This window comes from Nannobrachium achirus (assembly GCF_963921795.1).
Source record: "Nannobrachium achirus genome assembly, chromosome: 18".
NCBI classification, from domain to species: domain Eukaryota; kingdom Metazoa; phylum Chordata; class Actinopteri; order Myctophiformes; family Myctophidae; genus Nannobrachium; species Nannobrachium achirus.
This window is the reverse complement of record NC_137825.1, coordinates 39,069,774-39,095,134: the sequence shown is the minus strand read 5'-3', so window position 1 is coordinate 39,095,134 and position 25,361 is coordinate 39,069,774. Positions and strand designations below refer to the sequence as shown.

At 43.0% G+C, this 25,361-nt stretch overlaps 3 protein-coding genes across 3 annotated transcripts; 1 reads left to right on the top strand and 2 right to left on the bottom strand.

The window, feature by feature from the left end:
• Positions 1 to 1,058: 1,058 nt before the first annotated feature.
• mto1 (mitochondrial tRNA translation optimization 1) lies at positions 1,059 to 14,694 on the top strand (the record flags this gene model as incomplete). Its single annotated transcript, XM_080747022.1, has 13 exons — positions 1,059 to 1,198; positions 4,683 to 4,888; positions 5,925 to 6,124; positions 6,237 to 6,354; positions 6,671 to 6,969; positions 10,385 to 10,497; positions 11,005 to 11,195; positions 12,289 to 12,419; positions 12,670 to 12,874; positions 12,989 to 13,160; positions 13,417 to 13,526; positions 13,913 to 14,070; positions 14,518 to 14,694. The coding sequence occupies exons 2-13, from the start codon at positions 4,696 to 4,698 to the stop codon at positions 14,692 to 14,694; spliced, it is 2,067 nt and encodes a 688-aa protein (XP_080603148.1). The 5' UTR covers positions 1,059 to 1,198; positions 4,683 to 4,695.
• LOC308303089 (beclin 1-associated autophagy-related key regulator-like) lies at positions 2,240 to 3,616 on the bottom strand (the record flags this gene model as incomplete). Its single annotated transcript, XM_080747409.1, has 1 exon — positions 2,240 to 3,616. The coding sequence occupies one exon, from the start codon at positions 3,614 to 3,616 to the stop codon at positions 2,240 to 2,242; it is 1,377 nt and encodes a 458-aa protein (XP_080603535.1).
• A 258-nt stretch (positions 14,695 to 14,952) lies between the features above and the next one.
• Positions 14,953 to 23,968, bottom strand: LOC308303088 (tectonic-3-like; the record flags this gene model as incomplete). Its single annotated transcript, XM_080747408.1, has 14 exons — positions 23,493 to 23,968; positions 22,957 to 23,071; positions 22,768 to 22,865; positions 21,720 to 21,841; positions 20,682 to 20,790; positions 19,328 to 19,440; positions 18,433 to 18,471; positions 18,171 to 18,245; positions 17,594 to 17,713; positions 17,363 to 17,461; positions 16,784 to 16,887; positions 16,053 to 16,200; positions 15,555 to 15,689; positions 14,953 to 15,195 (listed from the first exon to the last, which is right to left on the bottom strand). Exons 1-14 carry the CDS (start codon positions 23,833 to 23,835, stop codon positions 14,953 to 14,955), a joined length of 1,863 nt encoding a protein of 620 aa, XP_080603534.1. The 5' UTR covers positions 23,836 to 23,968.
• Between the last annotated feature and the right edge of the window lie 1,393 nt (positions 23,969 to 25,361).

The window sequence follows — 25,361 nt, the reverse complement described above, 5'->3', positions numbered from 1 at the left end:
CTAATTTCGAAACATTTTCAAAAAATATTCCCCCCAAAATCCAAAAAGAATTAAACACAAAATTCAATGATCTTTTCAGTAATTTCATGAAGAAGAAATCAAAGAAAACTCTAAGAAATTCCATAAATTAGAAAACAAACCTTTAAGACAAGTAGTAAGTAGGGAAAATTGAATTTCTTAGATGTTTCTTTGATTATTTCATAAAATTACTGTCCGGATAAAAATGATGATGGATGTTTTTTTTTACCACTCAGACCACTCCGATCGGCAGTCCATGGTCTGCAATCTGCATACAGCACAGAACCAAGAGCCACTTCAATCCATAAAGATTTATTAGTTGTCCCAGACAACAGAAGAAGCCTTAATGTCATTGCTATTTCATTTCACATTTAGACAAACCTGACAAATGTGATAGGACTGCAGGTGAGCAGGACAGTCAGTGGGTGTTTGTTTATTGTATAATGGACTATAATTCTTTATTAAGAAGTATTTTTATTTTAGGCATTTATTTGACTTTTGGTAGAGAGAGGGATATTAAGCCAGGGTGCCAAAAAAGGCGTCCCCTAGAGAGACACAATTCGATGACACTAACATCGGTGTAACAATATTGAGAGGGGGCATGGGCGTGCGCGTGCGTGCATTATTGACCTACTAGTGAGCGCGTGCGGGGGGCCCCCGTATGATAAATATTTGTCTATAGCTACAATGTTGCCTGTGAAATAGCCGGGGGAGGGTATGTTTTACTGTACACGTGGCATGCACACCACCAGTGGTCGAAAAAGTATTTCCCTCCCTTTTTCTTTTTTTTTTTACTTTTAAGTATAAAAGTATCAATACTGCAATGTAGAAATACGTTTTTATATAAGAGCATTTATTTTAATTGTATTTGTTTTTTCATAGCACCTTTCCACCAATTGTAAGAAATGATGTGGGTCAAGCCAGTTTAAATAGTGGTCACAAGCCTGCCTGTACCTTGCACACGCGTGGGAACGCAACTGAACTATGTCAGTGCGCGTGTAAACGAGTTATTACGGTATTACCGCTAACAAAGATGGCGGCCTCCTTACAAAGTGTCTTGCGTCTTGTTATGTGATTTTTCGGAGTGAGTGAGGGTCTTCTTCAATCTTGCGCAAAATCTGATTATTTTAGCCAACGACGTGGGACTTGGCCAGCCGGTATTTTTTTATGAAAGACATTGGTAAGCGTCACTAAAATATACACATTTTAATTGATGTGACCCAGAGGAAATCAACCGTGTCAGCCCTGTGTTTGGTGTCATAAAATAGTTGTGTCTGTAATCAGCACTGTAATGCAGCACTGATTACATTAGAATGTGTAATTACACACACACACACACACACACACACACACACACACACACACACACACACACACACACACACACACAGGTCCGTCTAGTCTGCCAGTCTCTAGGTCTCTACCTGTACAAAAGACAGTTACTTAACATAATCCCTTCATTGTCAGTCAAATGGATGGGAAGGTGGTTTCACAAAAGTTCAAGACAGACAACAGAGACATCAACGTTAGAAGAACAAGGATCTGCTCCAAAGCAAAGCTTGGGAGTAGTAGTAACTTGTTCTCAATCTCTGTAGAAGTAGGCTCAGTGTCAATCCATACTTCTATTTGATGTGTAACTTGCTTGTGACTTTCTCACATACTGTACTCTTGACAGGTTGGTCTGTTCATATAGTTGAGACTTGTGACGTGTTATCTTAACTCTTAGCTCAGTACAAGAGTGGACCAGGTATCAATATCCCTAATACTCCTTGACCTTGAATAAGTCCTACTGACAAACTGACCTAAACAATACTTTACTTTTATAATTTCCCAATTCTGGGACGAATATTCAGCAAAAACGCCAGATCTAAGAGCGCACAACGTGTCATATTGTATAATGGCTATTTTCAGCAATGGTATTAGGTGTTGGCTACGGAAAAGAGGTTGAAGGTGTTAGGGTTGAAGTCCGGTGGTTCTCAAAGTGGGGTCCGGAGTCCTCAGTATTGTCAGTTAGGAATAGTTAGGAAACTACTGGTTTAGTTTTAACAACCAGTCCTCTGTCCCCAGAATAACCAGTCCAGGTCCATTTCAAACCAACGTTAGTTTATGTTTATTTGAGTTTTTTTATATTTGTGTGTGTGTGTGTGTGTGTGTGTGTGTGTGTGTGTGTGTGTGTGTGTGTGTGTGTGTGTGTGTGTGTGTGTGTGTGTGTGTGTGTGTGTCAGCGCTGTCCCATATAAGCTCGAAACCAGGAGGAAACAGACTCAGTGGCGGATGAGATCATCCCTCCAGAATTGGCTGCTGGCTGTGAGACCTGCATCAGCGTACTCTGAGACACCCTCATGGCCTGTGAGGGCATGTCACAGAAGCGTGGACTGGGGACAGTCTCCCAGTCAGTCCCCAGATCTGTCTCCTCGTCGGTCACCTCCTCCTCTCCACTCTCTTCTGCGCCACCCTCCTCTGGCAATACAAACTCAATCGACTCCTCCAGGTCTGGACTCGCCTTGAATGGACCCGTCCTGCCCAGACTGGGGTTGTCGGGGGTGACCAGGAACATGAGGTTCCTCAGCGTGTGTTGGGGGTGGATCTTCTCACTGTCAACATGCTGTGAGAAGCAGAGATACAGTATGTTGGTGTTGAGTTTGGTCAGAGTTCTGGTGAAACGGTAGTGGCTCAGGTTCTCTCCACAGAACTCACTGTTACAGAGTTTCTTGGGCAGGTTGACATCCAGTAGGTGAGACAAGATGTTAGCTAGTTGGGTGGCGTAGCACAGTGCTGCGCTAATGGTGTGAGCAGGAGTTATATGGTCCAGTTCTGGTCTCTGGCTGGTGCTCTTCTCCTCTACCCAGCTGTAATAGGTGGAGCAGTCCCCGTTGCTGGGCAGGGTGACGGGGGGACCCGCGATGCTGATGCTGGTCTCGCCGTTCTGGGTGTCCTGTTTGTCCTCTTGCAGGGGGAAGATGTGCCTGCTGAGCTCCTTGATGTTGTCCCTGCGGACCTGAGCCACCAGCTCCAGGCACTCCCTCAGCTCCCTCCGCCTCCTCTCCAGCACCTCCCCCAGGCGCTGGTTGTGGCGCTCGATCTTGGCCCGTTTCTCCTGGTGTCTCCCCGCGTGCCGCTGCAGCCTCTGTCTCTCCTCCTGCGAGCGCAGGAGCACCTCCTTGCATGTTCTCACCTCGTCGTTCCCACAGCAGATAGCTTCTTTCAGCTGTTTAATCTTCATCTTACAGAACATGATCTTCCATTTCATCTGATCAGCCTGAATCTTCCCATTCACGGCCTGCATTACACTCTGTTGAAGCTGCTCCTTGTCTTCACGAAGCTTCTTCAGGGTCTGTAGTTTATCAATGTATCTTTCAGGGTTCCTCCCGTCTATGTACTGGAAGTCTCCGGCCCGGATGCAACGGGCGCAGGTCAGGTGGCGGTGGGCTGTGCTGCAGAGCAGACATCGCTCCTCGTCCACTGACCCCTCCATCACACTGCCCCCGTTTCCCGGGGGGCGGTAGTAAGCCAGGGGTGTCGTCACGTTGATGATAAACACGAAAGGCAGCCTGTTGTTGTGGTCTCTGTGAAGTAACAGCCCCTCCTCCGTCCTCATAGATGTCCTCCTCTGTCCCACAACACTTCCTGGTTCCTCCAAGACAGCCTGTTCTGGCAATCATATATGGAGATCCCTGATGTCATCAATATTATTATATTTATATTTGGCAATGCCTATGTATGGTCAAGACCGAATTAATTTGCAATTCAAGACTGCTGACTATCTTTGCCTGGATATCCATATATGAAGATCACAACACTGACCTCATCAAACCCTGGATATTCAATTATCCATACATGGAGACGACTGGATCATCACTTAGACCTCCATATATGGAGCTGACCTCTACATCTGATTCCCAGATGATGCCCTGTTGGGCCAACAACGCTAAAATAATCCCTTTTATGCCCATCAATATTAAGCCCATATCTGGGAATGTCAGTCGAACCAGTGTGGTTGACACGATACGAGTCACACTCGCAGATTAATTCCGTCCTTGTCCCTTTTATGCCCATATATGGATATCCCTGTCCCGATGTCATCAATATTAAGCGCATATCTGGGAATGCCCGTAATTGGCAATGCCCATATTGGACGCTCCATATATGGCCAAGACAGAATTCATTTGCAAATCAAGACTGCTGACTATCATCACCTGGAACTCCATATATGAAGATCACGATACTGACCTCATCAAACCCTGGATATCTATAAATGGAGATGACTAGATCATCACCTAGATCTCTATATATGGAGCTGGTCAATACCTCTACATCTGACCTCATAGACTCCATATATGGATATAGCTGAACTGTTCTGACATCACAATGATGACTCGACCAGCTCAGCAGAAGGGTATACATGCCAAAGCAGCCATGTGCACGCGCCCATGTGCGCGAGGTCGCTTCTCGCCCTTAGGGCGTCTTACTGGTTTATACATATTGCAGATCATTTGTGCAACAACTAACAACTGTACATTTCAAAGTACAACTATCAGTTATATACACATAATGAGTATTATGCTGTGTATCTACTAACTAGGTGCTTCAGTACCTATACAGTCATTTGTGGTGCTGCTTGCAGGGCTAACTAATCAGTGTTGACATTCTGTTCATCTTGACAGCAGTGCACGGCTCATGTTGACACAGAAACTGCCCCCGTTGCAGAGGGTCCTGTTAAAGGCGTCAGCCCAGGCTGCCAGTCATCTTGCCAGTCAGAAGTATGATGTCATTGTGGTGGGTGGGGGCCATGCCGGCACTGAGGCAGCAGCGGCAGCTGCCAGAGTGGGTGCAGAGACCCTCCTCATCACCCAGAAAATACAGACCATTGGTGAGAGAAGGGGCTTTTTGTATGTGTTTTAAGGGTGCAAATTCTGCTAAAGTTAATCGGTTATAAAATAAATCATAGATCATTTTATAAAATTATAATTTAATAATCAATCCCTATTTTGGGCATTACAGGTGCAAAGTTAAAAAAATATATTTCTTTTCACAAACTGCTGTCTTTGCTATTTTCATTATTTTTGCGTAAAATAGGGCTTAAAGGAGCTATAGTCAACTTTTTCTTGAAAAACGGTTGCTAAAATAAAAATAATGTTTCGAAAATATTTTATAAAAATCACACCCGTGTGAACTGAGCGGTGGTCGTGGAGGCTGCGCAACAGCAAAACAAATATATAATAATAATAATAATTATAATAAAAAATATTAAAAAAATATTAAAACAAATTATAATAATAAAAAAAAAAATATATATATGGGGGGGGGGGGGGGTGCTTGCTTGCGTGTGAGAGAGAGAGCCATCCATCCATCCATGTCACTCAGGCCACCACTGGTATTGCAGTTGATGCTCAGGGCAGACTAGACTCAACAGCACCTCTCTGGTCACCAGGGGTACTTAGGCTACATACGGACCCACCCACCCACCCACATACATAGACGGATACACACACGGCCACGCTATGGAGACGGTGTGACCACCGCTCAAAAAAAATAAGCTTCATATAATATGTGTTTCAATTCAAAAATGACAACAAAAAGCGTAAAACAATGATAAAATAATCATTTTGGCCATTGTCAGACCGACACTTTGTTTACATTTTAGTCTATAGACTAGGATGTAAACAAAGTGTCGGCCCTACAATGAAAAAGTTGACTATAGCTCCTTTAATTAAGTGGTTAACAAGACTAATTGTCGTTTATAAAGAAATTATGCATGCAAATTAAATCTAGATCTTTTTTTTTTTCACATCAAAAAAAGAAAAGAAAATTGCTTCTTGATGATTCTATTAGTAGTAGATAGAATTATCACTAAGAAAATAATTGATAGTTGCAACCCTAAATGATTTTCTGGCCCTCTCCCCCAGGTGCCCTGTCCTGTAATCCCTCTCTGGGAGGCGTTGGGAAGGGTCATTTGGTCAAAGAGGTGGATGCATTGGATGGTCTTTGTGGACGAGCAGGAGACTGGGCAGGGATCCATTTCTCCATCCTGAATCGCAGTAAAGGTCCTGCTGTGTGGGGCCCACGTGCTCAGCTGGACCGCGAGCGCTACCGCCAGTTCATTCAGGTACCACAAGCACAGACATGGCATAAAAGCATGCACCAGCTGTTAAAATAACATTGGACCCTCCTGTAACTTTGCCTCTGTCTTCAATGAATTCTCTCTCTCTCTCTCTCAGTCGGAGCTTCTGTCCACCCCAAGGCTGACGGTGTTGGAGGGTTCGGTAGAGGAGTTGCTGACAGCTGAACCAAACCCAGATGACGCTGGGCGTCACAGAGTTATCGGGATACGTCTAGGTAGGGAGCTCAGCACACGACAGCCATCATATTTCAATGTTGTCCAATCAGTCTTTTCCTCATTTCATTCAGTTCCGTTTTCATGTTGTGAAGTTTAATTTGTTATTGCTTCTCTTGTTTGTCTCATTTGAGACATTAACCCAGGTGGCTTTTTTATCCTGTATTTTTTATCATTTCAGTATGTGCAAAAAAAGCACTTGCCATTTACATAACACCCATACAGGTGAGTAACTCTGAGAGAGTACACATTTGTATGCTCTCAGAGTTCAATTAAGATTCAGTAATTGACAGGTATTTTATCTGTCCTTCTCCTCAGTGGACAGAAGCCACCCTATCTTAGCCAGCTCAGTGGTACTTACCACTGGCACGTTCCTGTCTGGCTCCCTATTCATGGGTCAAACCACTTCGCCGGGGGGGAGAATCGGAGACCCCCCATCGGGTGCTGGGCTATCCCACACACTGCGGGAGAAGTTGGCGCTGAAGGTGGGCAGGCTACGGACTGGTACGCCCCCAAGGATTGTGAAGGACTCAGTAGACCTCTCCCTGGCCCAGGTTCATGCCCCTGACAAACAGCCCACACCTTTCAGCTTCCTGAACTCCCACACACGCTGCAAGGTGAGATAATGTGAAACTCTCTAATCTAAAGCCAACTCTCCACCCGGCCGACGTCGTCCCAACTCGGCCGCGGAAAAAGTCGAAAAGTGTGTCCTGCCGGCAGGAAACACTTGCCGTTGATATCGCCGTGCTGAGCATGTTCGGTTATTGCCAACCTCGGTAGCCGTCGATGTCCGTGTGTAGTGATGAGGGTGGTAAATACTCCTTCTATAGATTGGACCTCTGGTACTGGTGTAGCCATGTACAGGTGCGGCATAGCTCAGGGGTAGAGAAACCATCATTAGAGTACGAAAGGGTTCCCAGTTCGAATCCGGGCTCCCCCTGAATTAATGTCTTTGAGCAAGAATCTGGACCCCTAGTTGCTCCCGGTGAGCATGTTGGTGCCTTGCATGGTTTCCTCCGCCATAGGTGTATGAATGTGTGTGTGAATTGGTGAATGTAATGCACAATCTATCAGTGACGTCATTACGTGCGCGTCCCGCGTCTCTGACGCATTCACGTTGCCTAGAGACGCATTCACGTCAGTGTTCTGGGGTCCCACGGACGCATCGCCTCCATTGGAGTCCACGTTAAAATAATTTACCACATCGCGAAAAAAAAAAATATTTTAAAAAGTCCACAGACGCCACCATTGTTCATGGGTGAAGGCATGCTACTGTACCCTACGTTAACACAAATGAAATCCGCGTAGAAAGTCTTAAAACAGACGATAGAACTAACGACAGTGTGTGTTTGGAATCCACCGACGCTATTTTGTGCGCCGTTCATGGTCACAGAATTCAATGGGTGCCTTAGTTTTAGCGTAGCACCGGGCCGCTCTCTGACCATAGTGGCACAGCGTGTTAGGTGATACACCAAGAAGGGTTCCCCCACCGAACGTGGGTTTGGCTTGTCGAGCCTGTTATCGGGTAAGCGTCACGTCATGGGCTGCTATAGCGGCCGGGGGCCGGGAGGTACAATGCGTCATCGATAGTTGTGTGCTTTGGAAGTGCATGCGTGCCGCGGAACAACGGTGGAACGCGTGAAACACTAAAAAAGTTTGGTTACCTTTTTGAAAAGACAAGGGGAGAGCTAAATACATGTATGCAGCACGGTTGTTACATCATGCTCGGGAGGGAACACTTCGACAATGCAGACGGAGCCAAGCACTTGTCCATAGTGCATCACATAAGACCCAAGTGCAATCAATAACTTTGCACGTCTGCGACTAGCTCTGGTCCATAGCGTTAGTGGAGTTCTCCTCCACTAACGCTATGGACCAGAGTGTAGTCTGAGACGAGTTGAAACAACTCCAACGCGGGCTGTTGAAGCAGCGCGACAACTGTTCTCTTCCACCCAAAGTACGTGGTGCTTGAAAATATGAATGATTCCATCGATAATAATCCGTTTGGGACACTCAAAATCACTGCCATAGAGTTATAATGTATCGCTCCGTGCGAATGAATCCGTAGCGTTGCCAGCGCGACTTCTTCTCAGTCTTCCGAAAATAGCAGATGTACAAGATCACAACACGGTGCGAGCAGACACGGTTTGAGCTTGTTGATTGGGTATTTTTTTTGTTGCGTGACACCGTCGTACTATGCATTATAAATTACACTGTTAAAGAGACGGTACACATTTAGTTTCTTCAAATATTTTCCAAAAATAAAAAGGTTGACTTGCCTTCTGTCTGTTAAAGTACTGTATTTGAAGGCCCTGGTCAAATGTATTTAATGGGAAAAAAAAAAAAAAAAAAAAGGAGAGACATGGAAATGTTAGCCTATAGTTTATAGTATAGTTTTACAGTAGGCTATTATTATTAATTCATGAATAGTACTGTAATTATATATATATATATATATATATATATATTAGTGTCTCATCATGTCTTTCCACAAAATAACAGAAAAAAGCTCAATAGTGGGCTCGATAAAAGCCCGGCTTGATAAGCAACATCAATAAGGTGCTCATTATCAATAAAAATTAACGAGCTCCATCCCTAGTGCTTCTTCATCTCAAGGTACTATTATAGTTTAATTGTTTCATTCGTTTTTGTATGTATTTTGTAAGATAAACAATGTAAATAACCATATAATAACCAATTCAAGTTAAATGCTGCACTTTGTCAAAAATGACATGACGCGTTGAATTTTTGTGGGACCCATAAAATATCCCTGGGACTCATCCGAAAGACCCTTCTTGGGTCCCGGGACTCATTACATTAAAAACCTATTAACATCACTGCGCCTTGGATAAAAGCGCTATTGCACCATTTACCATTTGCCATGGATCACACAACGTTCGTGTATTAGTCAGCCCGTATATGTTTCAGGGCTGACTACTGGTGCAGAAGCGAGCCTAAATAAGCCAGAGACATTTGCCCGTTGCACATTTGAACTAGATGCCATATGATATTCTCAATCTCGACTCTCATTTCCTAAACCAATCAATTAACTCTAAAGCAAAGCTGGCAAAAATGGTATGAGTGTTTTGTTTTGATGTGAGATTCTGTGAGTGAAACAAGCGACCAGGTCTATGAAAACAAGCCCAAAAGAAACGACCAGTTTCACCACTAGAGCCCTATTACATCAACTATTTTCAAAAAGAATCTGGGTTCGATTCCCGCCGGGGAACGCTGTAGGTGCTGGGGGCGTGTTCTCTCCTCCGCGTCATCAGCGCCCACACCCTAGGTGGGGTTGGCGAAAGGGCCTTTCTGTGTGGAGTTTGCATGTTCTCCCCGTGTCTCCTAGGGTAGATACCCTCACAAAAACATGCAGTAGTCCTGGTTTCTATACCGCCTCCCCCTGGCCAGCCGGGGCTCCCCAGGCGTGGCAGAGGGAGAGCAGAAACCAGGACTACAGCTTAGGCAATTGGCACTGGGTGAAAAAATGCGTTACAAAATCGTGGGATCAATATTATTAAAAATAATAATTATAATAATCTTGCGAGCAAGCCCAAATAAGAACCTACACTTCATAAACAAGACCAAACTAAAGCAACCCGCAAGTATGAATATTTAAGCTCTCTTTGATGCTCTCTTAATCTGTTTGATGGAGAGTCACCCAGGGGTGTTTTCAGCCTCTGAAGTGGACTCTCCAGAAACACTCCAGAAGAACTCAGACTGCTCTGAAACGAACCATATTATGCAGATGTTCGCTGGAAGTGGTCTGAGTATGGCTCACTTCAAGTCTGTTACGGTTACTTTTGGGTCCACAGTGGGTTCTCTTAAAAAATATATACATTAAGTGAAAACACCCAAAATGATTCCTCAAAACAATAAATTATCCATTTAGGAGAAAACATGTCATAAGCTGTTTCCAGTCTGTAAAAATATTGCATTGTAAAGCAATGACAATTATGCTATACGTAATTTTGTGTTGGTGTTACTTGAGTGCAAATGATGAATCTTATATTCTATAATTAAACTCCAATGCAGCCTGAGGAGCAACTTCCCTGCTATCTGACCTACACCACCCCTGGAGTGGAGAAAGTAGTGACAGACAGTCTGCATCTCAACTGTCACATAAAGGAAGATGTCAAGGGCCCTCGGTATGCAGTACACACACACACACACACACACACACACACACACACACACACACACACACACACACAGTTAACCACATTAACCCTTGCATTTCACATTTTCAACCCACTTTGGGCAGGAAGCCCTTTTGGTGTTTTTACCCTTCAGGACGGGAACCCCTTTTGGGGTTCTTGTTGCTATGTACAGTACTGTATATAGCAGCATAATGTTTTTGTAATTTTTGAATAAATATTTGATGTTTTTCATTAAAAAAAAGGTCATGATTTAGAAGGTTTTTAGAATCGGCCTCAGTCCTAAATGCGTTAAAGTGTTTTCAAATGTTTAAAAAAATAGCAGATCTACAAAACCACGTGTCACAATGCGATGCATGGTGACCTTGTAGATTGGCTGTTTTTGCTTTTCATCATACGATGAAGTATGTAGGGCTTAGATTGGCTCTTTTTGCTGTAGGGCCTTTAAGTGGTTTATTGGCAGTGTTATCACTAAAATGATTGAACTGGGTCCTTCAGGTACTGCCCCTCCATCGAGTCGCGAGTGCTACGGTTTCCTGGGCGACGGCACCAGGTGTGGCTGGAGCCAGAAGGGTTGAACTCTGACCTTTTATATCCTCAGGGTCTGTCTATGACCATGCCGCCTGACATACAGCTACGCCTCATCAGAGAAATCCCACCTTTGCACAGGGCTGAAATCCATACACCTGGTACGCTACCCGAAACCACATACCGTACATTGTATTCATTAAAAATGTAAAGCTATGGCCCAGACGTCTGGCGTAGCGTTTCGGGCACCTAGGCTCAATGTAGCCTGACAGAGTGTCGCGGGGTTGAGTCTCGATTCAGACGGCCTTAGCTGCGTGTCATTCCCCATCTCTCTCCCCCCATTTCCTGTCAAACTATCAATGAAGACATAAAAAGCCCCAAAATACATCTTTAAAAACATGTATGTAAAGCTACAATCTATACTGTGCCTTAAATAGGTAGGCTGTTATTGGTCCCATGTGGGAAATTCAGTTGTCAACGAGATGGGCATGAAACACAAGAGTGATATGCTAACTGTGAACTGTAATCTAAGTTTTATATGCACTGTCTCCCTCTCCTGACAGAGAGCGGTAATTGCTATGATGTCCAAACTACATTAACATCAAGTTTGTGGCCTTGTGTTTAAGAGTGTCCGCCCTGAGATTGTGTGGTTGGGGTTTGATTCCCTGGTCGGGTCATACCAAAGACTATAAAAATTGGAACCCAATGCCTCCCTTCTTGGCATTCAGCACCAAGGGTTGGAGCGAGGAGTGAATTCGGCCTGGGTTATTGTAAAAGGTTCACGCCCCTCGTGGCTTGGGCGAAAAATAACCCAGGCCGAATTCACTCCTCGCAAGGTTGGATTGGGGTAAGTCCTTGCGACAGACTAGCGTCATGTCCAGAGGGTGTACGTGTACATCAAGCCACCTAACATTACAGAAACAGGAGATAGGCTCCTGCCCTATGCCAGTAACTTTATTGATATTGTCAACTAGTAGGTGTCCTACACATAGTTGTATTGAATAAAATAAGTCCTGGGTTGCAGCTTTAAATTTGGATTATGTATTAATAGATTAAAAATTGAAAAGCAGTCTATAGACTATCTCAGAGATACTGTATATACCAGCTCCAGTCAAATACCCAACCTCTGGATCACACAGGCAACATGTTGTCACTTGGTAGCCTTTACATGTAATCAACCCTAGTATACTATGCTCAGAAAGGTCTGAATGTTCTGTCTCTCAATGATGTTTGTTCGTGTTTGCTGTTGTCCAGGTTATGGAGTGCAGTATGACTTTGTGTGCCCAACCCAGCTGACTCCTGCACTGCAGGTGAAAAGCACCCAGGGTCTCTTCCTGGCTGGACAGATCAATGGAACCACAGGATATGAGGAGGCAGCAGCACAGGTCAGTTTTCATGTCAAGGACCCCCACATTGATATGTATTTGGCAGCGGACCCCCATTTGAAAATGTTTTGTGCCATGGACCCCCATAATTATCATGATTTGTCACCATTTGTCAATTCCTTTCAGAAATAACTGATATAGTACAAGCTTGATTGTGGATAAGCTATTTTCAAAACAAAGGAAAAAAACTTTGAGAACCAGTGGATTATTCCATTCCCAAAACAGAACCTCTTTTGTCCTTTCTGTCCAGGGCTTGTGGGCAGGAGTGAACGCCGGCCGTTCGGCCCTCTGCCTTCCCCCGGTCACGCTGTCTCGTACCGAGAGCTACATTGGGGTCCTTATCGACGACCTGGTGAGCCGAGGTGTTACAGAACCCTACCGTATGTTCACCAGCCGGGCCGAGTTCAGAACCTCGCTGAGGCCCGATAACGCGGACCTCCGGCTCACCCTAAGAGGTAAAGCATAGTGTGACTCACGTGTCCTTTTGACCGCGTGTATGTGTGAGGGAACTTAGGGATGTCAATGCTGACTTTAACGCTACGTCATGAAAGTCGTTTGTCCTCTTTCAGGGTTTGAGGAGGTGGGATGTGTGTCCTCCCGGCGCCACCAGGAGGCTGTGAGAGTAAGGGACGGTCTCCAGGACGCATTTGTGGCCCTCCAGTCACTGGCTCTGCATACCAGCCGCTGGAAGGAGAAGCTAGGCAACATCGGTATCAGTGAAACCAAGAGCACCATCATGAAGTGAGTGACAAATATTTCAAGTTTCCTCTGTATTCCAGTTTGCATAAAAGTAAACCACAACTCAGCCACCAGCTACTGTAAATGCTGATGCAATTTGGATGGTACGGGGTCTAAATAAGAGTGCATACCCCCATAAAAAAGGCCATACTGTACTTCCCAGATTTGGATGGTAGATTGGCCTATTCCACCTGCTACTGTAATTTTCCAAGCTGTCAGACTATAGTATATTGTCTATTGATTCTCTCTCTCTTTTCAGTGGTTCAGATCTGTTGCAGTACAAAGATGTGTCCTTTGAAATGTTGGCTGACGCCTTCCCAGAGTGCCTTTCTCCTTACATGGAATTCTCACAAAGGCTCAAGATTGAGGGTAAAGATAAATAATGTAGAGGCACGTATGGGTATTGGCAGTGTTTTTAGACAACTTAATGGGCAGTTTTGCTTTTAACAGTGGTAGGAAATGTTAATGTTAAAGGAGTAGTTCACCCCCAAAATGACTTTTACCCCCATTGATTCGGAATCAATGGGGGTAAATTTATTGTCATCAAATTATTGTCTTAGGAATGTGACAAAAAACAAAATATATTATTGAACTCCAAGATGGCAATGTGTTACAGAACAAAAAAAATTGTAAACAATAGAAAAAATGTCTTTTTGGGGGGGTGAACGACAATTTATTTTTTATTGTTAGTCGCCGTTGTTGGGGAAATTGTTCTGCAGGTTACTCATGATACACATCTTCTGTGTGTCATTCAGGTGTGTACAGACCCCACTGTGATCTGCAGAGGAGAGAGATGGAGAGAATTCAGAGAGAAGAGGGCATGTCTCTCCCACAAGACGTGGATTACCTCTCCCTGAGAGTGTCCCTGTCTCAGGAGGTCCGTGAGATTCTGGACAGGGCCCGACCCAGCACTGTGAGTTTACTCACTTTTTAATTTCAACCACTTAAGACCTGAGGCCGATGTCTTCAAAACAGTTTTCTGAAAAACCTATGTTGCTATATCAGTGGTGCTCAAGCTTTTTCAGGTCAAGGACCCCCAACATGATATGTATTTGCCCGACGACCCCGATCTAAAAAAAAAAAAATCTCTAAAAGAAAATCCAGGGACCCGCAGAAGCAATTATTTGAGTTTAAAATGTTTTTTTAAATATATATTCAAAGATTTGCACAATTTACATTTTTCTAAAACAGCAGATCTACAACATTTGCTATACGTAATAGCTACGTAATAGCTTGTAGATCTATTTTCACCAAATTCGCCAATTATGACATGCCCAGAAAAGGGACACTAGGGTTAACAGATTCCGTTGCTGTTGCAAACAATGACAGGTATATTCCACGCCACGGTTTGTCTTTTCAGCTCGGAGCTGCTACCCGACTACCTGGGATAACACCCGCTGCCATTGTGAACCTTCTCCGCTACGTCAAGCGTACGGGAGACATGCACGAGAGACAAACGCACAAAAAACACACAGAACAAAAGAAGACAGAGGAGGAGCCAGCACTATGTGCTAGCAGTGTGTCATTACCTCAGTGAAATTATCACAGTGTTTTTTTCTTTTCTTTTTTAGTCTGTAATCTAGAAAATGTACAAAAAATAAGTTAAGGTATATTTAGGAAAATACTGTATGTAAATGTTTCATTTTGTACAAAAGTTGAAATGCTGACTAAAGCGCAAACACATTCATGAACAAAAAGTTTGAGAAGTCATTTCTGAATGTCCTACAAATCTAAAACAACTGTACCATAACATAACATACTGTGTACAAAAACAATTCCACTGGTGCCGAACTATCTACGCAGTGAAGAATTCTAATACCATCATCATTACTGTGAACAACATGGTGCTCCAAGTGACCTTGCTAAGGTCACTGCTCTTGCTAGTGGTGTGGCCGTCCAGCTCAGCCACTCCTCTACTGAAGAAACCAAAGGGAAACCTCCAATTCGGCTGAGGAACGCCCCTGGGGGCTTCTGGTAAAACTGTAGCATCAGCAAACCTCACCTCGGTGCTCAGAACCAGAGGGGATGCAATGGGACACTGAAAATAAAAGGTTGAATGATAGCAATATTAGGGATGTGCATGAATGAACAAAATGTTTTACTGGTAGTACATAGCGATTATTTGAGTATTCCACACAACTAGGCACGTCAGATAATACTTCAGAACATTAATCAGCTCAGCTGACAAATTCACCATTCAACATTTAATTATTATAACAGCATTGCATTGGCGTATCAACATTGAACAAACGTAAAAACAGCATATACATCTTTTAGATCATTGTAGCTAAAACATTGATGGGCAGAGTGGTAGGGGGGGAGGCCACAACTATTCAAATATATAAACTCATCCCAAAGGACAATTGGCTCAGCAGGAGTGGAGATGTGTGTGCCTACCTTGACCATATGGCATTGGAAACGGTATTTGGCCCCCAGGATGTAATTCTGTGGTAAGTCCTGCAGACCCATTCGAGCCCACAGTACTTGAACAGAGAGGGAGCAAGGAAGGAGGCAGCCTGACTCACATGTGTCCTGAGAGAGGGAACAACAGTACAGAAGCAATATTTGTACAGTGATATTCAACCTTTTTAATCAGTGGTGTGTTCCTTTTTGAGAGTTTACAAACAGGTTAATTTGGTTCCCTTTTATACATTTTTTCTGGCGAGCCCCTGTTATAAACTCAAGGATTAAATTCCAATTTCCTGAGATATTGTAGTGAAGGTGAATAATTCCATGGTCTGTCATTTAGAATTTGCCAAGATTTTGCAGACTATGGGTATTTGCGAAACATTTAAAATGTTAACATTTTGCATTTCCAAATACTTGCAGAGAATTTAACGTATTTCCCCACTAGTTTAGTAGCCCCAGTGTGTGCTGTGCTGTGCCATGTACTACCTGCGTGCTGACTGTGCACTGCTGATTGATGACTTGTGTCCATTCCGGCTGGGCTCCTGAGTTCATGGCCATCAGCTCAGGAGTAGCCTGTCCCTGGAGAATCTCATAGACCCGGGATCGCAGCTCAGAACAGTTATTAGACGGGGAACTGACATGAGACACAGAGAAAGACAAAATATAAGGAAAAAATCACACCCGTGTGAACTGAGCGGTGGTCGTGGAGGCTGCGCAACAGCAAAACAAATGTATAATAATAATAATAATTATTATAATAAATATAAAAAATAATAATAAATATATATATATATATATATATATATGGGGGGGGGGGGGGGGGGTGCTTGCTTGCATGTGAGAGAGAGAGCCATCCATCCATGTCACTCAGGCCACCACTGGTATTGCAGTTGATGCTCAGGGCAGACTAGACTCAACAGCACCTCTCTGGTCACCAGGGGTACTTAGGCTACATACGGACCCACCCACATACATAGACGGATACACACACGGCCACGCTATGGAGACGGTGTGACCACCGCTCAAAAGGTACGATGGTACAGCCTTGTACTATCCCATTGGACAGCAATTTCATCACAAATTTGACTGACATTCAGACTGCAAAGAACATCTTTAAATCTGGTATAAGAACAGGACATGACTGCCCTTTCTGCTTTTTCAAAATAAAAACCGGACAGGGGTCTTAACAAAGGGAAAGCTGGACAGTGCTGCCTCACCTGAAGGTACAGCCAGTGACAGTGTTGTCCGTGAAGAGGACGGGGACTCGAGTGCTGGGATGATGAGAGCACTCTCCTCCCTGTAACATCCCAAGAACAGTAAGCTGATTCTCTGTCAAGGAACAAGGAGTACAGTGCTAGATAGTCGAATGAGAAGCCACTTTTATTACAGCAATCCCATCAAATATTTAATGGGAATATAATGTTTCATCTCTTCAGATTTTTCTTGCATTTGATGGCTGCGTTTGGGCCCTTGTTTGGTCTTCTCCTATGCCACATTTGTTTTGTTTTAAACAGGGTTTTTCTTTATTCTGTCACCTTTGCAGGTGTGCAAAAGACATGCTTTTAATTACAGCAATCCCACAATAGTGGCGTAACAAAGACCCATCATTAATGCTGTGGCTTTTTTACACAGAAGCACAAACAAATGTTGCAACCTTACCCACTTTGAACATGCTGTGTAAAACAGACTAAGGTTTTCAGACTGGTGGAAATTCTAGGTTCATTCCCATCTTTTCATGCAAGTTTCCATATTGATACAAAAATGAACTTTTAATGTGATGTCTGAGGCAAGGATACTGGCTGGATAGCTTCACCAACACGAACAATGACTGGAGACCCCACTTTAAGCCCGACCCCAACAGTTGGTGTTGTTGGACCAAGGTGGGGCGTGGCTAACTGCAGGAGAGAAATTATATCAGCTTAACAGAAAATATGCAATATCTTTGAATATATTAAAACAACACCGATTTGAATAAATCCTGAAATAGCGAGATCATGCCGGTCGGAGAATTAGCAGGTCTGACAAACCTGGAACTGCACAGTGTGGGTCTGTGACAGCACTTGATTCACAGCGACATCTGCTAAGACCATGTTGACTGTTGCATTTGTGATTTCACCTCTCCCTGTGTATTGTATCACAAACTGCACCTGAAGAAATGTGAAGGAAAGTACAAAACGTTTAAAGGTTCCAGATCGAAGATAAAGACAAATTTTACATTGATTTATGTGGACAGTCAACAACTGATCTTGTTTTTGCCCCATAGATCGGCACATCAACTGTTTGGCTTTAAGCATTTTGGTGCGATCTGTCTTTGGATGGCAGCACTGCACCCTATTCTATGACAAACTTATGACTATAAAAATGAAATAACTACTAATATCTATTCATTCTAAAGACAAATTAGTTCCTGCAAGCTGATGTTTGGGGATATGTGCAGTTGTGCAAAGAATACTGCTTTAATTGACAAGCTATGACAAATCTAGGCCAATATTTTTAATAAACAATAAAGGTGACCCGGAGTTATCCTTTATTGCATACAGAATTTATAAGTTCATAAGTATGTCATATGCAGATGTATCCAATGCACTGGATTCTTATACTAACCTTTGACACCACATTCAGACAGGAATCATTTCGTAGTCTTGGCGCAGGCCATTCATACCGTGAAGAAACGTTGATCTGAAACAAGGGTAGGTGCAATGGCACATCATAAAAACTCAGTTTCATTTAAACAGAATATTCTCTTTTTTCAGTACAATACTCAATAAGGGCAGCGCCTTATTGAAACTAATGCGGGTGACAAAGGCTGAATTCTTGGTAAAAAAAAATGAAATATTGTTTTCAGCATCTGCAATGATTCTCTTACCAGCAAATCTGTTACTTCCGCTGTTTCTGGTACTGGGAGCTGCAAAGAAAACATTAACTGTTTGCTGACTTTGAATGTACTGTTTGTAGAATTACATGAATCAAAAGAAACCCTGAAAAAGAAGGCAGATCACTTAACACAGGGAAGCTGACAGAGCCCTCGCTAAAAAACCCAGGACAACGATATACTCGTCCTAGAGTCTTCGCCCTCTTGGAACCCAAACTGTGGAATGAACTCCTCATTGCAATTAGAACTGCAGACTCTGGGCGCTCTGATGCCTGACATCGTGTTGCGAGTTCGTATCCCGATCCCGACGACCATTGCTGCGTATCACTCCCCATTTCTCTCCCCATTTCCTGTCAGTCTACTTTCCTATCAATAAAGGCATAAAAGCCTAAAACAGATACATTTAAAAAAAATAACTGCAGACTCACTCACTAGCTTCTGCCATAGTCTGAAGAATCACCTCTTCAGACTCCATCTTAGCCCATAGCATTTACCATAGCACTTGCCTACCCTCAATGACCATAAATGTAATTTAGCATTTTTCATTAGATTACTATTTCTATGCATTTGATGTATTGATGTTGATGTACTTACTAATTGAAGCGACCGCGTTAGTTTGTACAGGACATGGGAGTCGTCCCGCCCAGCTGTGGTCAGCTGTCAGTCAGCTCTGGTCTCATTCTCATATCTACTGGTCATTACGTCACATCACTAACCCTAACCCACACACAAATGGTTAAATCTACTTAGACGTGAGTGTTCCTGACTAAACTTAATTGAATGACATGCATGAAAGCATGTACTGAACGTAGGATGATATACCATGGCAGCCTGTACTGCAGGTAGAATGACGTGCAAGACCTCATCTACTGCAAGTGGAAACACTGACCTTGATGAGGTTTAGGTCAGAGATGTAGGATTGTGCACTGAGACCAGCTTCTGAGACACAGGACTGTGACGTTACCACTCGGGTACAAGACAGAGACGCAGACCTCAGGAACTCTGGAGGCATGGGAGGGCAAAGCAGAGTATGATAATGAATACAAAATGATTCTCATATTGCTATATATCAAATGTAATTCTGCGTTCACACTAGCCGCTACAAAAGCTCGCGGCACGCTGTCATCGTGTCACTGTTAAAAGTGTTGTACAACACGCTCGTTGATATTATTAAGTGTACCCCCGGTGTGGGAGCAATGAGGTAGAAAGAGCAGGGAAGTGTCTGATGGAAATCCTTTATTTCCACCCCATGACAAGCAGGAATTGAGGGGAGAGAGGAAATAGTAAAACAATAACATTATGATTATGATTGACACTTCACTGTGTTGAAACCAGCTCAACTTGTTTTATAACTTTTGTAGCTGGCATCAAAAGCTACAAGTGTTGGGGATCAGTTTGCAACAATCTTCATGTTGAAAATGAATGAAAATGAAAAGCTTTTTAGTGTGTGAATGCAGCATTAGTCAATCAAATATACACAAGTTACTCAGACACTCAGTCTGTGTGAGGCATCGCAAATGTAGCTTTTAGCGTAAGTTCAATAAAAAGGATCTAAACCGCACTCTGCTTTAAGCCCACGTCACTTCCTTTTTCCCCACGCTGTCATATACGCTCATTCACTAAATCATTTTGTATCAATGTGAGCCTTCATTGAAATGTAGCTGTCAGCGCAGGTTCAATGAAAAGATCTAAGTTGTTACTCTCAGCTCAAAGGGTGTGCTCTTCTAGCCTATGGGCGTGCTCTTCTAGCCAATATGCAGCCCAGCCAATCAGGCGATTGGACTCCGCCTTTAAATATCTCCACTGCCTCTGAACCATGTCATTCTCTTTTCAGCTTGCAACAAGCAACCCACCTCCATCCCCAGCTCCACCTCGTCTCCTTTGTCAAGAGTTAAGACGGAGGTTCACCTGCACTGCCACCACCAGCGTCTAGACTCTAGACTCCATGGGGGGCTCTCCCTATTAAATTCTAATCTATATGTATAATGTTATTTAAACATAATTATATGTTTAATGTTAATGGAGTCTAATTGCCAAACATGTATTTTGCAATGCAAACATGTATTTTGTATTTATTCTTTGCCTATTATTCAAGTAAATCTTTTCTTGTTCAAATCGGTGTGATCTCTCCTTTATTGAACTTATGTCAATGAGCCCAGGAGTCTTAGGGGTTGACTTACTGTACACTGTAAAAATTAGGCTTTAGTTTACGGAAATGAAGCTAAGATAATGTGTAAGCTTACTTGCAGGGTTGCGGTTGACACAGGATGAAGATGCCACTCCTGGAGATGGCTGACGAAAAAGGCCCCGCACAGAGGACTTGGTGAAATAAGTTAGGATGACATCATCAGCCTAAAACAGAGCATCATAATTATATAAACTCTTAAAAAAAAAAAAAAAAAACGTTCAGAAATTTAACTTTGGTCAATTATTTCTCCCCTTCAATCATAGCAACCAAAGATGTGTGATTAGCACCTGAGCTGAGAGGTCCTACAACCATGACAAATATCTGTCTGTGGTACCGTTGTGCAAATCTTGCCTGTCAATCTCATAAAGCCTATGGTTCCTCAGTGAAGCAAGGGTGAGGAACCGGTCTTCTTGGGGTGTTGTCTTCCTGGGACGGCCACTTTGCGGTCTGTCTTTGACTACACCAGTCTCAAAGAACTTCGTCATAAGTTTAGAAATGGTACAAGGGCTGACACCAAATAATGCTATCACTCTTTCTAACATTACACCAGCTTCCACTTATCCTGAAGGGATAAACATGGCATCTTTCCATGGGGGCAGTGTTGCTGCTTATCAACCATACATAACTTTCCAAGCCTTTTTGGAGGATTCCTTTTAATTATTATTACAAATGGGGATACAATGACAAAGTTGTCCACATTCCTGTGGACAGGGAGACCTGGACATTTTAACTTAGTGGTTCCCAGCCTTGTCTAGATCAGAGCCCACTTGAAAATCTCAAAAGCCTTTGCGGCCCACCCATCTGACCATCTTAACACTGCAGCCGAAAGCGTGCCTTTTTACTGTAATGCTCAATCAATCAATCGACGATTGCATTTCAGTTTGGATCAATGGAACTAATGTAGTTGCTAAGTTGCTGTTGCTATTTATCTGTATCACAATGAAAACAGATTTTCAAGGTTTTAAATACTGTGACATTTTTTATATTAACATTATAATTCAAATCGTAATGTTTTGCCAATTATTTGGGGGCCCGTAATATCTTCACGGCGTCAACAGAGTTTGGGAATCAGTGTTGTAACTGCCTCTCTCACCCTGTAGAAAGGTCTCGTGTGGAGGGCAGTGGTTATAGGTGGTGGTGGTGAGAAATGGTAGGAGTCCCCTATCACTGGATACTCAGATAAGGCAGGAAGAGTCTGTGGTACTGTTACATTGCCTGTGGAAACACAAGTTAGGAGAAAAAGTGGATATTTATTTCAAATTAAGCAATATGAAACTTTCGTTCATAGGGACGATTAAAACATAAGACATTGAAACTGTTAGTATGAGGTCATTCACATGGTTATTTCAGCCAATAGTGATATTTTTCATTTCCCTGCAATACTACCATGGCATGTCATGTAACCATGATGCTTGGTGCCCATGCCTACAAAACACTTTCATAGCAAACATAGCTGATCTGCAAGCTTAAATGCATCGCAATGACATTTTCTGCACATTTCTAGACATTTTTGAAGATTTTAGACAATTAAAAAAGTGTGCCACACTTTCATTTGGTCCGACTACAGATTTCCGTTTGATTTCCTGTAGAATCCCTTCTAACAAAGTAGCAACCAGCAAGATTTATATTGTCGAAAGTTGTCCTAGTACTTTCCTTCCGGATTCAAATAAAAAAATTGCAAGTCTACAAGCTCAAGTTTTCGAGCTTGCATATCTGCTATTTTTTATACTTTTGTGTGACGCTGTAGTATGATGAAGTTGGGCATTCATTTACGAAAAAATACAAAAGTTTTAAATATGGAGCTAAGAGGTTTCTGCCCGACATCAAAAGCTTTGGAGACGGCAAAAATGAAACCTGCCCTTAAGCATCTCATAGGGAATGTAATGCACTACTTATGGTTATCTCAATCCATTTGACAATGAAGAAATCCTGATCTCTATCGTGTATTCTTTGTGGACTCCTTATATCTTGTTGTGGAGAAATTCTTCAGGGGTCCCTGGCCCGTGTGTGTGTGTGTGTGTGTTTTCAACAGCGCCACTTGGTCACACAGCACTATTGCAGTGTGTGATGCACCGCTCAAAAAAATAAAAAGAATTACAAAATTAAATGATCTTCTTGTGGGCAAGAAGAGGAGACTTTACCTTCTGGTCGAACACAGAACAAGGAGTCGGTGACAGTAACGAGAGAGTCATCCACATTGGCTTTGAACATCAGCCACTTATCAATGCAAACTCCTGATCTGCAACACAATGGTTATTTATTTTTAAATGCTGCATGCTAAAAGGACTGCATGTGTGCAGTAGATTTTAACACACCAACATTCTACTTACATGGCTTCCTCTGGACATCCAGTGAAGACAGACCTCAAGTCAGCAACATCACAATCTTTTACATCACAACAGCAACCGATGTCACAGAAGTCTGGGGTCAAATCACAGAGACACACTAAAAGAACACACATCGTCCATGTTAGTAGGGCTGTCAAGAATTGTGACATTTTACATGACGATTAATTGTCACTCAAATAATTGCGATTAACGATTTAATTGTGTATTTGTCGTTGACAATTACATTTCTGTTTGGCTTGTAGGCTTTGGAGTTGCACATTGCAGATATGACACATAACCTAAATATACAATATAATTGTGACAGCCCTACATGTTAGGCTACTCAGCGGGGGCTAGCACAGCTCAGTTATTTTACAACAACAACAAAAAAATACAAGGTAAACAAGAGGCCATGGAAGTCCCATAACTCTGAGTGTACACTCAGAGTTGGGTCCATTTGACTCCCCCCCCCCAGACCCCACTTTGAGAACCACTGCTATATGAGTATGTGCTAGATACATCAGAATGTTATGCTCTACCCTCTGTCATCACCACAGGTTTAGCAGTGGTTGTAGATGGAGCTGCAGAACTCTGCACCGTAGTGGGAAAATCTGATGGAACCGGGTTTGTGCTTGTGGTGGAATCAGCCTCTTCTTGGGTTACCATCTCAGTGGTCCCCGTGGCTTCAAATACCTCCTGTTGCTCTGTAGCCCACCACCATGGAGTGGAGGTTGTAAAGCTGGTCGTATCACCATCTGCCAGGTTCGTGTCGGTGATTGGAGGAGAAGTCAACTCAGGATCAGTGGCACAAGCCAAACGTCCACACAAGTACAACACGACCATAAAAAGTAGCACTGAACACCTCAAACAGCAGGCATTCATCTCATCCAAAGACGCCTATGTGCAGTGCTTAGGATGCCTGCCCTCTCTGGGGGAACGTTATGCTAGCTAGCTAACCGCGTGTTAGCAGCTCCAACGATATATTGTACGCAACATTCTTGTTAAAATTAGGGTAAAGAGCGAATCGATCTTTTAAATGGTTTCATTTAACCTTCATTGGCTAAAATGGCTCACATCAATGCCTTGTTGTAATGTTGTGCAAATGTGCTGTAGTACCATAGAAAAGCTTCCCGTTGCTAAGGAAGCTGCTGCACTCATATCCGTTTCCATGGTACTGAGTTACCGTAAATATTGAAGAATTGGTGTAGTACATAATTATAACTGAGTGCAACAGAAGAGACAGGTTTGGGGCGCCCGCTGGCCTGGTGGTCAAGGCGCATACCACATATTAGGCTGAGATGCCTGCTGGCGTCGCCGGTTCGATTCCCGATCCGGTCGACCTTTGCCACATGTCATTCCCCATCTCTCTCCCCATTTCCTGTCAGTCTACTGTCCTGTCAAATAAAGGCATAAAAAGCCCAAAAACAAAATCTTAAAAAAAAAAAGAAGAGACAGGTTTTTCTTCCCACCACAAAATAAGAATAGTATGTTATAAGTAAAAGGCCTGTATTCAAAATATTACTTTGATAAAAGTATATACTAATATACAGTAGTCTACAGTAGTAAAAGTGGGCATGCTCATCTTTATTTAATAAAAAAAGGAGCAAAAAGTGTGTTTTGGAGAAAATTCAAGATGGCGGAAAATCTATCATGACGCAAATGGGCGTGGCCTATATGGGGAGATGCGTCATGGCCCAAGGAATCCAGGGAAAAAATATTTTTAATTTTCCGACCTACGGTTCAAGAGTTACAGGCCAAAACGTAAAGTGGGGTGTTATGGCGCCACCATGCGGCCAAATGACACAATTATTTTTTATTTAATCCTTGAAATCATTATGAACCTCCTCTCCAAGTCTTGAAACTCTAGCCCCTATGGTTTGCGAGAGACAAATAATTGTGGGCTCGCCTGTAAGGCGAGCACACTTTAGATATTGTCATTATCAGGCAGGCAATCAGTAGACGGGATATTCGGTTCCTTTCTACTCCTACATACTTAGTGAGAAAATGAAAATAAAAACATCAATGTGTTCAGTTTACAGTGGCGAAGTGTGCTATTATTTTTTATAGCAATCGGCCAAATGGTGGCGCTGTAGGAAGCCTTCGAAAGTGCGAACTTTTAACAGGTATAGCTCATGCTGTGTTTGAGGTACAGCCATGAAACCTGTATACACGTATGCGTCTCCTCATGCCGAACAACTTTTACCCTCTAACTTTTGACCTCTGACCTTTAGGTCTCCCACAATTCGGAATTATATGAAAAACAGTAAAAATCTATCTTCCCCTGGGATTTTTGCATAACGCGCACGAAACTTTTTTCACATGAACTTTGGACCAATACGGTCAAACTGTCTGGTCGGATTTCTTTTAAAGTGAAACATTATTTTTTAATAATTCAATCAATATTGCGG